This window comes from Capsicum annuum, chromosome 3 (genome assembly GCF_002878395.1).
Source record: "Capsicum annuum cultivar UCD-10X-F1 chromosome 3, UCD10Xv1.1, whole genome shotgun sequence".
NCBI classification, from domain to species: Eukaryota; Viridiplantae; Streptophyta; class Magnoliopsida; order Solanales; family Solanaceae; genus Capsicum; species Capsicum annuum.
This window is the reverse complement of record NC_061113.1, coordinates 248537729-248549668: the sequence shown is the minus strand read 5'-3', so window position 1 is coordinate 248549668 and position 11940 is coordinate 248537729. Positions and strand designations below refer to the sequence as shown.

Sequence of the window (11940 nt, the reverse complement as noted above, 5' to 3'; positions counted from 1 at the left end):
AAAAACATAATAAAATTCTCTTAATTTCATCAAAGGGACAACTAAATTGAAACAAATATTTTTAGAAAGAGGGTCCACTAGTAGTAAAACATTTAATCAGCATACAACTATCTCTACTTATTTACAGAAGGCATACAGGCATGCCTCAGCCAATTGATTGGCCGCGTGGTGAGTTGAATTATGACTGCTCAGGCCAATTAATACTAATCATAAATTGGAACTTATGAAGCTGTCTTGTTAGTTGGATTTCAATTGTGGTTAATTTAGTGTACTTTAAAAATTATTTCATGTTGAAGGTTCGAATATTTGAGTTCCGTTGTTATACACTTCATGGTGCATCATCAATATAGACACAGTGGCAACAATCATTTACATATTCTGATATCATTTCAAACCGTATAATCACAATGCGTCAAAAAGAATAGGAACTAGTTCTTAGCAAAAATGAAACAAACGAAATATTCTTCTATACAAGACCAACGTTCGTACCAAACCCACCATATAGCGGCGGTCTGTCTTCCTTTTCCTTAATATCTGTTCTTTGAAAATTATCAAAACGTAGACATCAAAAGGTAAACAGTAATTCTAACGAAAGTAAAGATGTGGGATAGGTTATAGTGCACTTGGCTAGAGCTTTCCGAGTGAATAACCGCGGCCGAAATGCACAATATAGTAGTACTGCATCAGTCTTTACACCCTACTACAATGCTGAGGAGTCCATGGTGAACTGAGTACTTGACACTCTCCAGAGCCTGGAAACAGAAGCAACCATGTAAAACAGTTTCAGTGTACGTTCCTCCAGTCAAGAAAATATTTGTGAAGAATTGTGTGAACATTTGAACAGCCAGGTCCACTAGTAGTAAGCACACAGGATCCAGCCGAGCTGCCAAGTAATAACTTTCTAATGTAAATGTGTAAAGCTTAAAGTTTTAACTGCACTTTTTCTTTGGGGATATCAGTGGATATGCCCATGTGCATTAATTACAAAGAGCACTTATTGCAACTCTCCCAACAACTCCTCACATGAAGAGTCATGGGAAGTGGATTAAAGGAGGCTGTTACAAAAGTAATGATGAAAAGAAAGTGTTGTGTGTGGTCATTCACTTCCCTGAAAGCACGTAATGCTCAGGGAAGGGTAGCTCCAATAGGCAACAGAAACTGACTATGAACCCAAATCCCTATTACGGATTTTTATCCATGTGTGACCATTGTATCTGAAGCACAAAATCCATGCTCTCTACTATACATGCGCGGAATTAATGGAAAAAAAATTATAAAGTACCTGACGTAATCTATCATAAACCATTTCGCAAATTTTTTGAAACTCTTTTTCCACCAACTGAAGGTTCAGAAAGTCCCTGGGGATCACCATGAATTTCGGCTAATGGGTTCACAATAAACCCACGACTAGTGCGTAGCCGATATTTCCCACGCTCCAACTTAAATCTTTCACCATTTCCCTGCTCACCAGCTGTGTTGCTTGTTAAACCTGATGAGGTTCCACCAGAAGCCGAGAAGTGTGAATTTGCACCACGACCTTCTGTTCTCTTCCAGAGTTTTGAAGTCAAGAATTCTGCACCTGGTAGCTTGCAACACATGACTGCAGAGTTGGTATTTGACATCCTTCCGGTTGACATGGCCAAGTCAAATGAGATCTCGTCTAATGCCAGCTCCAGACCATGAACACGTGTCTCCAAAGAATGCATGCCACTTTGTGAGCTCCCCATAAATTTCTAAATTAACAAAGAGAAGAAGTTTGAGAAAAATACTCGAGGAAGCATCTAAGGACTAATCAGGAGAGCTAAAATCTATGAAATAATGATCAACAGCATTTCTACAAGCTCAATATATTATTAAAAAATCATACACATACTGAGCTGAAATTGCTAATTAAGCTGGAAGATCTTACCACAGAAAACATGAGACTTGCAAATAGCAGCATTGAGATCCAAATGAACTAATATATGTTTTTTAATTAAGATCGTTCCAAAGGAACTAATATAAGTTAGGATTCTATCATCAAAGTAAAAGCATATGTAGCCGCATAAGAAATAGATACTGTACAAAGACTCGTTTCCTTCTAAATTTCATGCTTTCCGTATTCTTACAAAGCAAGAAAAGAACTCTGCATTAATCATAGAATAAGGCAGGCAAGTTAATGTATTTTAGTCATATTCCGTGGTATTTTTTTTTTTTTTTTCCGACAGATACTTTCTTTTACACCACTACTTTTTCTTCTCTTCTGAGATAGATGGTACACCCTACAATCTGTAATTCCACGGGCTATATGGAATCCTCCCTTGACTCCGCAGCCTAGCCCCCAACCCAAGTTTACCGCAAGGGTTGGAGTCTCTGCATCTCTACTATCCCCTTATGAATCGAAATCATAGAAGCGGGAATATTGTCAAGTATTAGAAAATTACCTGGAGAAGCTCTAACAAATTGGACTGCTGAGTTTCAATTTGAACAAGTTGTTTCCGGATCAGAGAGAGATCTTCACAGTCTTTTGGGTTCCTACAAAGATCTCCTCCAGGTTCATTACTCACAACTACAGTAGATTCTGATATCTCATCTTGATATGGAACCACACGAGATCCAGCCTTCACCACAACATTCCTGGTTTCATTAGTGATCTTACTGAAAAGAGTGCGTTTGACTCCAGGTCTTGTATGTGTTTCCAACTCCTCGTCTTTGCCCAAGGGTTTTCCATCTTTATTCTGGTGATAATCCTCAGAAGCAATGGCCCGAGAAGAACCTTCAACTTTCCATGGTTTTTTGCGATCAAGTTTGCGAAAGATAGCTGGACCTGATTTCTTTTCGATACTGTCCAGAGGACGACTTTTTTGGGCTGCAGGAGCAGTGGAATTATCCGCTACAGATGACTTGTTAGCCGGCCTTTTTACACTAGGAGCACTGGAGCTCACAGTCCTGGAAGTCTTCAGACCAGGCGGATAACGTCCATCACTTGCAATTTCTATTTCACGGACACAACAGGGGGAAACATATAAATTGGTTCAATTTCACAAGCACCGAGAATAGAAAATATTAAAAGTTCTGTAATTTAATAAGTAACTAAACTACCTCATGGAAAAAACTAAAAAAAGAAGCAACTACACTAAACGAAGATAAAACAACATCAGCATACTATAAATAGAGAGCTAGAAGAAAAAGATCTTAGACAAACGAACAAAGAGGATCGACACAATACACTAATACAGCATCAATGTACTAGGTGCCAACCACTTGCATAGATAATCCATAACGGCACACAAGAGTACTAAAGCTGGTAAAATTACCTTTGGAAGAGGAATTTGACACGGGACGAGGGGAACCATCATCAGACAAATCAGGAATTCCCTTCCACGCCTCCAACATTTGATTCATTGTTTCCCTCACTGCCTTTACCTGTACAATTTAATCAATCATATTTAATAATTGGGGCAAAATTTCTTATCTATGGTACCAAACAGCATGCTATCAGCGGTATTGAATGTAATTGACAAACCTTATCGAATCGTTTGGCCTCGAAAGACTTCAAGCAAGATGTTTTAAACTCGGATAAAGCGTCTCCCTCAACTGCCGCGAGCCTCATCAAGGCCTCCGCACTGGCTTTCCGAGCCGCCCAATCATCACTACTCACAAATTCCACCAAATACGGCACCAAATTCCTCACAATCTGTTGACTAGAAGCTCCTCCCACTGCGATCACACTACCAATCAGTGTAAGCAATGCAGCCTTCGCTTTAAAGCTCTCACTCTTAAGCAACTTCTCAAATCTCGGCAACAACTTCCTCAAACAAGCAATATCCGGATCTGGCGACGCCTCAATAGCCGCCGCCAAACACAACGCAGCACCGATCTGCGAGTTCATCTCCTGTTCCGTGAAAAGCGCTTCAAGGAACGGCTTAATAATCGAGGAAAACGGAGGTTTGGTCAAGTGTGACGAAATGGACGCACAAGCAGTGACACAAGCAGTACGTACGGCGGAATCCGGGTCACGGAGGCGGCGAACGACGGCTGTGAGAAGCTTGGAAAGATAAGGAGAAAGAGAATCTCCATGATGCTCGGAAAGAAGTGAAATCAGCCGGAGACATTGTTTCCTAACTGGCGATTTATCGGAGGAATCAGTAGCGGCAATGGAGGAAACAAACGGAGGAATTGTCTCCGGCGAAAGAGTTTTCGCAATGGACTCAAGTTCAGTAGCCGCCGCCGAATGTGTATCCCGGTCTGAAAGCTTGTGGAGGCACGTGAGTACCCGGTGCTTCAAGTCACGTGTCTGGTTCTGCTTATTGTGTACCGACATTTTCACCGACAATTCAACCGACAATGCTGAATGTAACGACGTTAACGGAAGTAGAAATTAGTGTGAGAAAAAATAACGGATTTACTGTAAAGGCGGTGGTGCTGGAGGAATCTCCGGCAGCATTGCAGCGGCGCCGGCGGTGGCGGTGACGGAATCGTTTGTGTTGTAATGGTTTATGGATTTTGTTTCTCTCTCTTTACGCTTTATATAGAGAAAGTGGGAACTGTATAGAGGAAGTTACACTAAGAGAAGCCGTTAATTGAGATTGACTGTTTATTAGCGAATAAAACGACAGCGTTTTGTTAAGCATCGCGCCATTTCGCTATTTCCCTCCTTTTGTTTGTTTGATAATTATTGTCGTATTGTGTGTATTGTATGTTATACATTTTATTACTTGATTAATGATTAATTGTAATGGCAAAATAAATACTAAAATAATTTGTTCTTCTTTTTTTTTTTTGGTTTAATAAGGGTATGGGTTGGACATTCCTAGTGGACGTTCGGTTTCCAACCATTGATCAGAAAAATCAATTGAACAAAACAATGGCCAAAATAAAAAAAACCGGCAATTTTCGATGAAATCAAGCTGAAGAATGTGCATTTTGGGTTGCGTGAAAATATTTTAGCACAACTTCTGTTTACCTGCCAACCATCCAATAACCAAAGAATTTAGGGTCAGTATATAAAAATAATATAAAATATGATGTTAATAATAATTGTATTAATAATGCTTGTATTAATTATATTTGTATTTTTCTTATACAGTGTTTGATTTGATGTATTAAAAATAACATGAATTAAATAATTTTTTTTAAAAAAAAAATTACAAAAGTATCCTTCATATATATGTTGGAAAGGATGTAAAAAAAAAATTGAGGGTTAATAGTGTCTTTAATCATGTTAATACATGTATTGGATCCATTGCATTGATAATACCATGAATTTTGAGGTATTAGTAATACACACCTTAATACACAATATAATGTATAACTAATGCAAGCATTAGCTATACACAGGGTGCAAAACTATGTCAAATAAGATATTAATAATACATATTAAACGGGTGAAAATCATTTTCACCCCCAACTTTGATTAAAAAATCAAACCCCCCCTCAACATTGAACAATAATCATACTCCCCCCTTTATTCCATACAATGTCCATTTTATCCTTATAATTTTAATTCTATATTTATGTACTCCTAATATCTTTTTATGTTATGTGTAATGAGTATTTTTTTACATGAATATTTATAGCATTTTATTCAAGTTTATTAACTTTATACGCAAATTAATACATTCTATAAATTTAATACAAAATTCAATATTATTTTTAAGATCGTTATTTTAGTATTATATGTATTAAAAAATCGTTTGGTGTGAGGTATAATTATAATAATTCAGAGATAAAATTCATGGTTATTTATCATGCATTTAATTTGATGTATTAGGTAGTCTCAAATTATTTATCGCACCATTTATACCACAGTGATGAGATAAATTATCACACATACATGTTAATATAACTTATTTTGTAATAATTAATCCCGGAATAACTTCTTTCCAAACAACCCCCCTAAGTGTGTATATATACATATGTATGTACATGCATGTGCGTATATTTTCGTGTTTTATCACTCTCTTACTACATTTGTTTCGTATTACTTAACTTTTTGTTGATATAAAACAATCCGTAAGAAAATTTTACTTAGAGGTATATTTTGCTAAATTAACCTTATTAATGATAATTTGAAACTTTAAATTTGTCTATACTGTTACTTTATATAGTTATTTAACACTGAAGGGTAGAAAAAAACATAATACAATTCTCTTAATTTTACAAATTTAGCAGATAAACTAAAACATTTATTTTTAGCACGAGGATCAAGTGATAAGAAACGATATTATCTATTGTCCATATCAGTAAATAAGTTGTGATTGTCATTAATAGAGTATTACATATTTTATAATTTATATAAATAAATATAATCTTTAAAATTTGACCTTATTTTTATTCGAAAAAAACATCTAGTATCCCCAAACTATGACCAAATTTACTACGACACACGTCAACTTCACGAGAGTCCTATTACCCCTTAAACTAAATTTTAGCATATTTTTATCAATCTTTTTAGCTAACGCGATACCTTTTGTCAATCGTTTTAGATGGCGTGACACTTTTGATATGAACTCCATTTTATGTAATAAAGGTGTCACAGTAGTACAAAAAATGATAAAAATACGCTAAATTTGAGTTCAGGGGATAATAAGACTCCCTGTGAAGTTGGAGTGTGTCGTAACAACTTTGACCATAGTTCGGGGTGGTACTAGAGGCTTATCTCTTTCATTTATTGTTTATATTTTCTGCATTGAAAGTTGTTTATAAAATTAGTAGTAGTACTTATTATTTTTCACTTGTTAAAATAAATATTATAGTTTTGATTATTATTAATAAAACTAATTTTCTTATTATGCTAATTTACTTCATAAAGATCATCATTAGCTTATATATTTCTTACTTTTTTTTCTAGAAGATAATGTTTATATTTTTATGAAAATTTTGTTATATGAATAATGTTTATGTTTTTATGAAAAAATTATTATATGATTTTTTTTAAATGAAAATATGATGATTTTTAAAAAGTTAAAAAAAAAAAGAATAAAAAAAATGATGATAAAGGGTAAAATAGGAATTTTAAGAAGTCAATTAGGATAAAGAGGGAGTATGATTATTGTTCAAAATTGAGAGGGGAGTTTGATTTTTAAGATAAAGTTAAGGAGGAAAAATGATTTTGACCCCATATTAAACTAATGTATGCATTAGTTTTCCAATACACTCTACTAAACGACCCCTTAATGTATGTCTTACGGTAAAATCGAACCCGCATTATGTATTTACATAATACATGCTTGATATATATATGTCTAAAATTATAATTAGTGGATACATATTCTATAACTTTAATCTTCAACTTAATTATTAACTGCGAATAAATTTTTATCGCATAATTGTTGTCATAATACTCTTTTTGTCCCAAATTTTCTAATTTGATTTCCCATTTTACTTGTCATTTTTCATTAATCAAGAAAAGATATTTTTTTTTCATGTTTTACCCTTTGCATTAATTACTTTTTCTTTAAATTAAAATATAAACATCATTTAATATGAGTATTATGATAAAATAGCCATGTTATTAATTATTTTTCTTAATCATTGTGACATCTCAATTTGGGATGAGTAATTTGGGACGGAGGGAATAGTTAAGTATTTAAAAGGTTGTGATGAATTAAAGTGAGCCTTCTATTAATGTTTTAGTTGATCCTAGAAAAAAGTTTTACAACTCACTTCCTCTGTCGCTTCATTTTCTTCACTAAAAAATCTAGCTTGAGTTGAATAACAGGTTGTTTAAATTTTAAATGTTAATCACATATTAGCATAGTGTTTGTGGCCTTTTGGTTTTCTTAAAGTTGTGTTCACCAGTCCACCTTCATACAAGAAACCTTTTTATGATAAAATAAAGTGTGTTCATTCAAAACTATCATTTTCTTCTTTTGCAACTTTAAAAAACAATGACCTCTTGTTTTTTTTTGGCAATACTTTACTTTCAATTTTTCACATGACATATTTAAGACCATAAGATTAAAGGTCATTTTGATACATTTGACGTAACTTTAATTTAGAATCACAAAATTCAAAAGTTTTCTTTATTTTCTTAAACTCCGTATCAACTCAAATTAGGTCATCTTTTAAAAAACAGAGGGAGTAATAAATAATAGAAATAAGGCATAAGAACCTTCTAAACTGTGTGACGAAATTGTCGGTTGCATATTTAGACTATAAGAAAGTCCTAGTACCTTCATGAATTTAAGTTTTAGTATTATTTACATCTCTAAGCTATGTGAGAGTCCTATTGCTCGTATAATTTAGGTGTGTAACTTACAATTTCGCCATAAATTTCAACTCCTACCATAATATTCATGTTCAGACAAACAAATATAACCTGGGCTCTTAATTATGTTGCACCTATGCATCTATATGTTTAATGGAACAATATATATAGTTGCAAATTAAATGCCCTAATCCTCTCAACTAATTCTCATTATGGTCGTTAATAACTAGGTGAAACTTCAAGGGATAGGGACATATACCCTATCTACAGTCAGCGTTACCCTACGAAAAAGGTAAAGGTCCAAATTAGATAGACTTAAAAAAAAACCAGCGATATGGTTGGAAAAAAAAAGTTTTAACTTAATGTGGATTAAATATTTTAAAAAAATTCTAGACCATCAAATTAAGGTCATGACCAAAAATAATTAGTCTATATTGACAAAGTTTTTAAAATTTGCTTATTTGAAGTGATCTGGTCAGAAGCTATCTTCAAGAAACGGTTGTGGAGAATAGTAATTTGTGATTTAGTGATCAATTTGAAAACATTTTTATCGGTGTTAAAAAACAATTGCATTTGATCAATGATCTAAAAATAATTTTGAGAAAAAATTATTAATTTTTTTCACTTTCTGCTACAAATTAAAAGTACTTGTTCTTCCTTAAAATTAGGTTAAAAACCTCGATTCTCTAAAATAATTATTTTATATGAAAAATACTTTTAGCTTCGAATAAATTTGGTCAACTAAGCTATAAATCTAACTTAATAACGAACGTAAAAATTAAAATAGTTTTTCTGTTTTAATTTATTTGATTTGGAGTAAGAGGGTCGAATGACCAACGTTTGATGTGAATTTGAACATAATATCTTTACAACTTTTGTATAGCAGAACATACATATTTAGAAATTATATAAAAAGTTCTATAAATCAAAATAGTTAACAATTTTAACTATTTATAAATAATTTTAAAAAATTATGGTTAAATAAAATATTCTTTAATTGTTCAATAGTAGTTACTAAGATAAACAAATTGAAAAACAAGGTATATAACTTGCTAAAACCTGATAGAGTGAATTTTTTTTTACATAAGCAATGTATATAAGAACTAGGAAGAGAACATAATTTGTTTAATTTTTCATTGGTTGTTCGACATTATATTAACACTCTCCTAATTTAAATTTACATAGAGTAAGAACTATTTGAGAATAACGCTTTCCACCAAAAAAAGGTTTTTCATACTCAAAACTTAAAACGCCACTTCTTATGATCGTAGAAAGAAAAGATACTAGCATTAATTAATTCGTACTTTCTTCATTCATTTTTATTTGTTCACTTTTTAAACTGACACATAAATTAAGAAATAATAAATGATAAGAATAATTTTACACATTATGCTTTGAATATTATAATCTAAATTTAATGCTTCAAGCACCGATAAACACAACTAAACAGCCCTCCACTCTCCATTTCTCATTGCAATGACGACATATCTTATTTTCGCTTCACTCTTTCTCTTTTCTTCATCAAAATCCACCATTTCTTTCAATCTTCTTTTTCAGACATTCACTGAAGTTTTTGATGGTGAAAAATGAAGAAACGAGGTGTAGTTTCTTCTTTGATTTAAGAAGATGTTGCTAATTCTTTTCTCAACTAAATTTTTTTGGTGTTGAAAAATAGGGGAAATTGGAGTGCGGGGTGGGGTAAAGGGACGAGGGTGGATGTGACAATGAAGAAAGGAATACTGTTGCATCTTTTGTTAAAAAGAAAAAAAAAAATTTTTTGTTAAAAAATTTATGTTAGGTGTTTTATATGTAGGAAATCACGCGTATGTTTTAATTCATTCATTAAGCTGTTACGTAGGTTTGGTCAGTGGCGGATCTAGACTTGTCACCAAGTGGATTTAATATATAAAAATTAAATACACAACAAATGAAACAAAACAAAGTTTAATTAACTAAAACATATTATCACAATATTATTCTACGAGGACATGGAACAGTTACAGCTTACTGAGGATATGACCCTCGATAGAAAGTTTTGGAAGAAGAGTATTAAGTCAGAGGGCTAAGGAGTGGTGTCAAGTCGTAGTTTGTAGATAGGAGGGTTAAGGGTAGCTTGGTTAGTAGCTCTAGGTTTGGGGGACGGAGGGTCCTTGGTGGGTTAACTATACATCTTGTTTGTGAATGTTGATTCTTTGTTACTTTAACATAATGCTTGCCTTTTGGTTAATTGTACTTTATTTTTGTGGATGTTGGTGCTATGTTATTTTATCATTTTGCTTGCCTGTTGGTCTACAGTCCTTGGTCGTAAGCCGGGGGTTTATCGAAAACAGTCTCTCTACCCCCGTCGGGGGTAGTGGTATGGACTGCGTACATTTTACCCTCCCCAGACCCCCTATGTAGGAATATACTGGGTGTGTTGTTGTTTGTTTGTATTCTACGAGTTTTCATTTCTTGAAACCTATTCAGAATACTTTCATAAGAAACAATATTAAATATTTTTTTCTACATAAGGCACCATACGACTGCTCATGAAACCATCATCCATTCGATTTCTCAATTCACTCTTGATCAACTTCATTGCCAAAAAGACTCTTTCAACTGCAGCAGTGGCAACCAGCAGGAGCAATGCAAACTTTACAAGACGAAACACAAGAGGATAATTAAAGTATTTTTTTGTCTTAACTAGCTCCTCGGAAAGGTCACCAAGTCCTTTTAGATTAGAAAACCTTTCATCAACATCATGAATATCAACAATATAAGTCTCTATCTGATTCTTGAGAGTAACCATTATATTTTCACCAAAATCATTAGGATATAATTCAGCCATTCTCAATATTTTTTTTATTTCGAAATTAAAAAATGAGTCAACAGGATTCAAGCAAGCAACCCCAATAAGTAAATCCGTTCTCACCTCACTAAAACGATCATTGGGTTCTTAAAGTTGCCAATCAATAATTTTAAAAAATACTTCTATGCGATAATGATGTGAGATAGTATAATCAGCAACTCTTCATCAAAATCTTTCAAAATTAACACAGAACTCATTAAAATTGGGTATCAAAATATCATACCTGACACAAAATTTAGACACATTTTTGATAAGTGGATCCCATCCTTCATCCCGTAAATCTTGCAATCGTTTTTTCACCACTTTAACAAATAGAACAATATTTGCAATATCTTGTTCTTTCTTCTGTAAGGATTCATTAAGCTCATTTGTGATTGCTAAAATATCTCTCATTAAGTGCAATATGAAAGCAACCTCAAACGTTTGACAAGTTCTGAGATATCCTATTGCCCTAGCTTTTTCTTCAACAGATTCAGAATCAACAACAATGGTATCAAGGACATCAGTAATAGAGCCAAACATACTAATAAAGTTCTTAAACGATTTATAGTGTGAACCCTAACGAGTATTAGCAGCTCTAGCAAGACCAAGTTCTTGATTCAAGCCCTTATCCGTTTCAATCTCGTCTATATCTAGGGCCTCTTGAACCTTTTCTACTTGAGCTTGTCGAAGTTCATCCATTCATTTAAAAGAACCTCCTACTACATTTAATACATTGGAAATCAATAATGCAAGTTCTCCAACTTGAAGATATTTTTCAGATACACCAATAAGAGTCAACTGAAGTTGATGAGCAAAACAATGAATTGCACGAGTTGATTTCTTGCTGAATCAAAACTGTAAGGCCACTTAGATGCCCTTGCATATTGCTTGCTCCATCATAGCATTGCCTTTGTATACA

General features: G+C 33.4%; 2 protein-coding genes across 2 annotated transcripts; both read right to left on the bottom strand.

The window, feature by feature from the left end:
• Positions 1 to 356: 356 nt before the first annotated feature.
• On the bottom strand, positions 357 to 4542 carry LOC107862458 (TORTIFOLIA1-like protein 3). The gene is made up of 5 exons (XM_016708049.2): positions 3506 to 4542; positions 3297 to 3405; positions 2424 to 2974; positions 1283 to 1733; positions 357 to 752 (listed from the first exon to the last, which is right to left on the bottom strand). Exons 1-4 carry the CDS (start codon positions 4301 to 4303, stop codon positions 1296 to 1298), a joined length of 1896 nt encoding a protein of 631 aa, XP_016563535.2. The 5' UTR covers positions 4304 to 4542; the 3' UTR covers positions 357 to 752; positions 1283 to 1295.
• On the bottom strand, positions 4385 to 11720 carry LOC107864839. The gene is made up of 4 exons (XM_016711256.2): positions 11603 to 11720; positions 11263 to 11500; positions 10707 to 11106; positions 4385 to 4504 (listed from the first exon to the last, which is right to left on the bottom strand). The coding sequence occupies exons 1-4, from the start codon at positions 11718 to 11720 to the stop codon at positions 4385 to 4387; spliced, it is 876 nt and encodes a 291-aa protein (XP_016566742.2).
• Positions 11721 to 11940: the final 220 nt, after the last annotated feature.

Bases quoted from the DNA above. Each gene is read 5' to 3' on its own strand.
- LOC107862458 (XM_016708049.2), bottom strand. From the start codon at position 4,303: ATGTCGGTACACAATAAGCAGAACCAGACACGTGACTTGAAGCACCGG. The intron at 2,975-3,296 runs GTAATTTTACCA...TCCGTGAAATAG, and splicing joins GTCAAATTCCTCTTCCAAAG to AAATTGCAAGTGATGGACGT. The intron at 1,734-2,423 runs GTAATTTTCTAA...TTGTTAATTTAG, and splicing joins ATTTGTTAGAGCTTCTCCAG to AAATTTATGGGGAGCTCACA.
- LOC107864839 (XM_016711256.2), bottom strand. From the start codon at position 11,720: ATGGATGAACTTCGACAAGCTCAAGTAGAAAAGGTTCAAGAGGCCCTA. The intron at 11,107-11,262 runs GTATGATATTTT...TGATCGTTTTAG, and splicing joins GTGTCTAAATTTTGTGTCAG to TGAGGTGAGAACGGATTTAC. The intron at 4,505-10,706 runs GTGCCTTATGTA...CTCTATATAAAG, and splicing joins GTTTCATGAGCAGTCGTATG to CGTAAAGAGAGAGAAACAAA.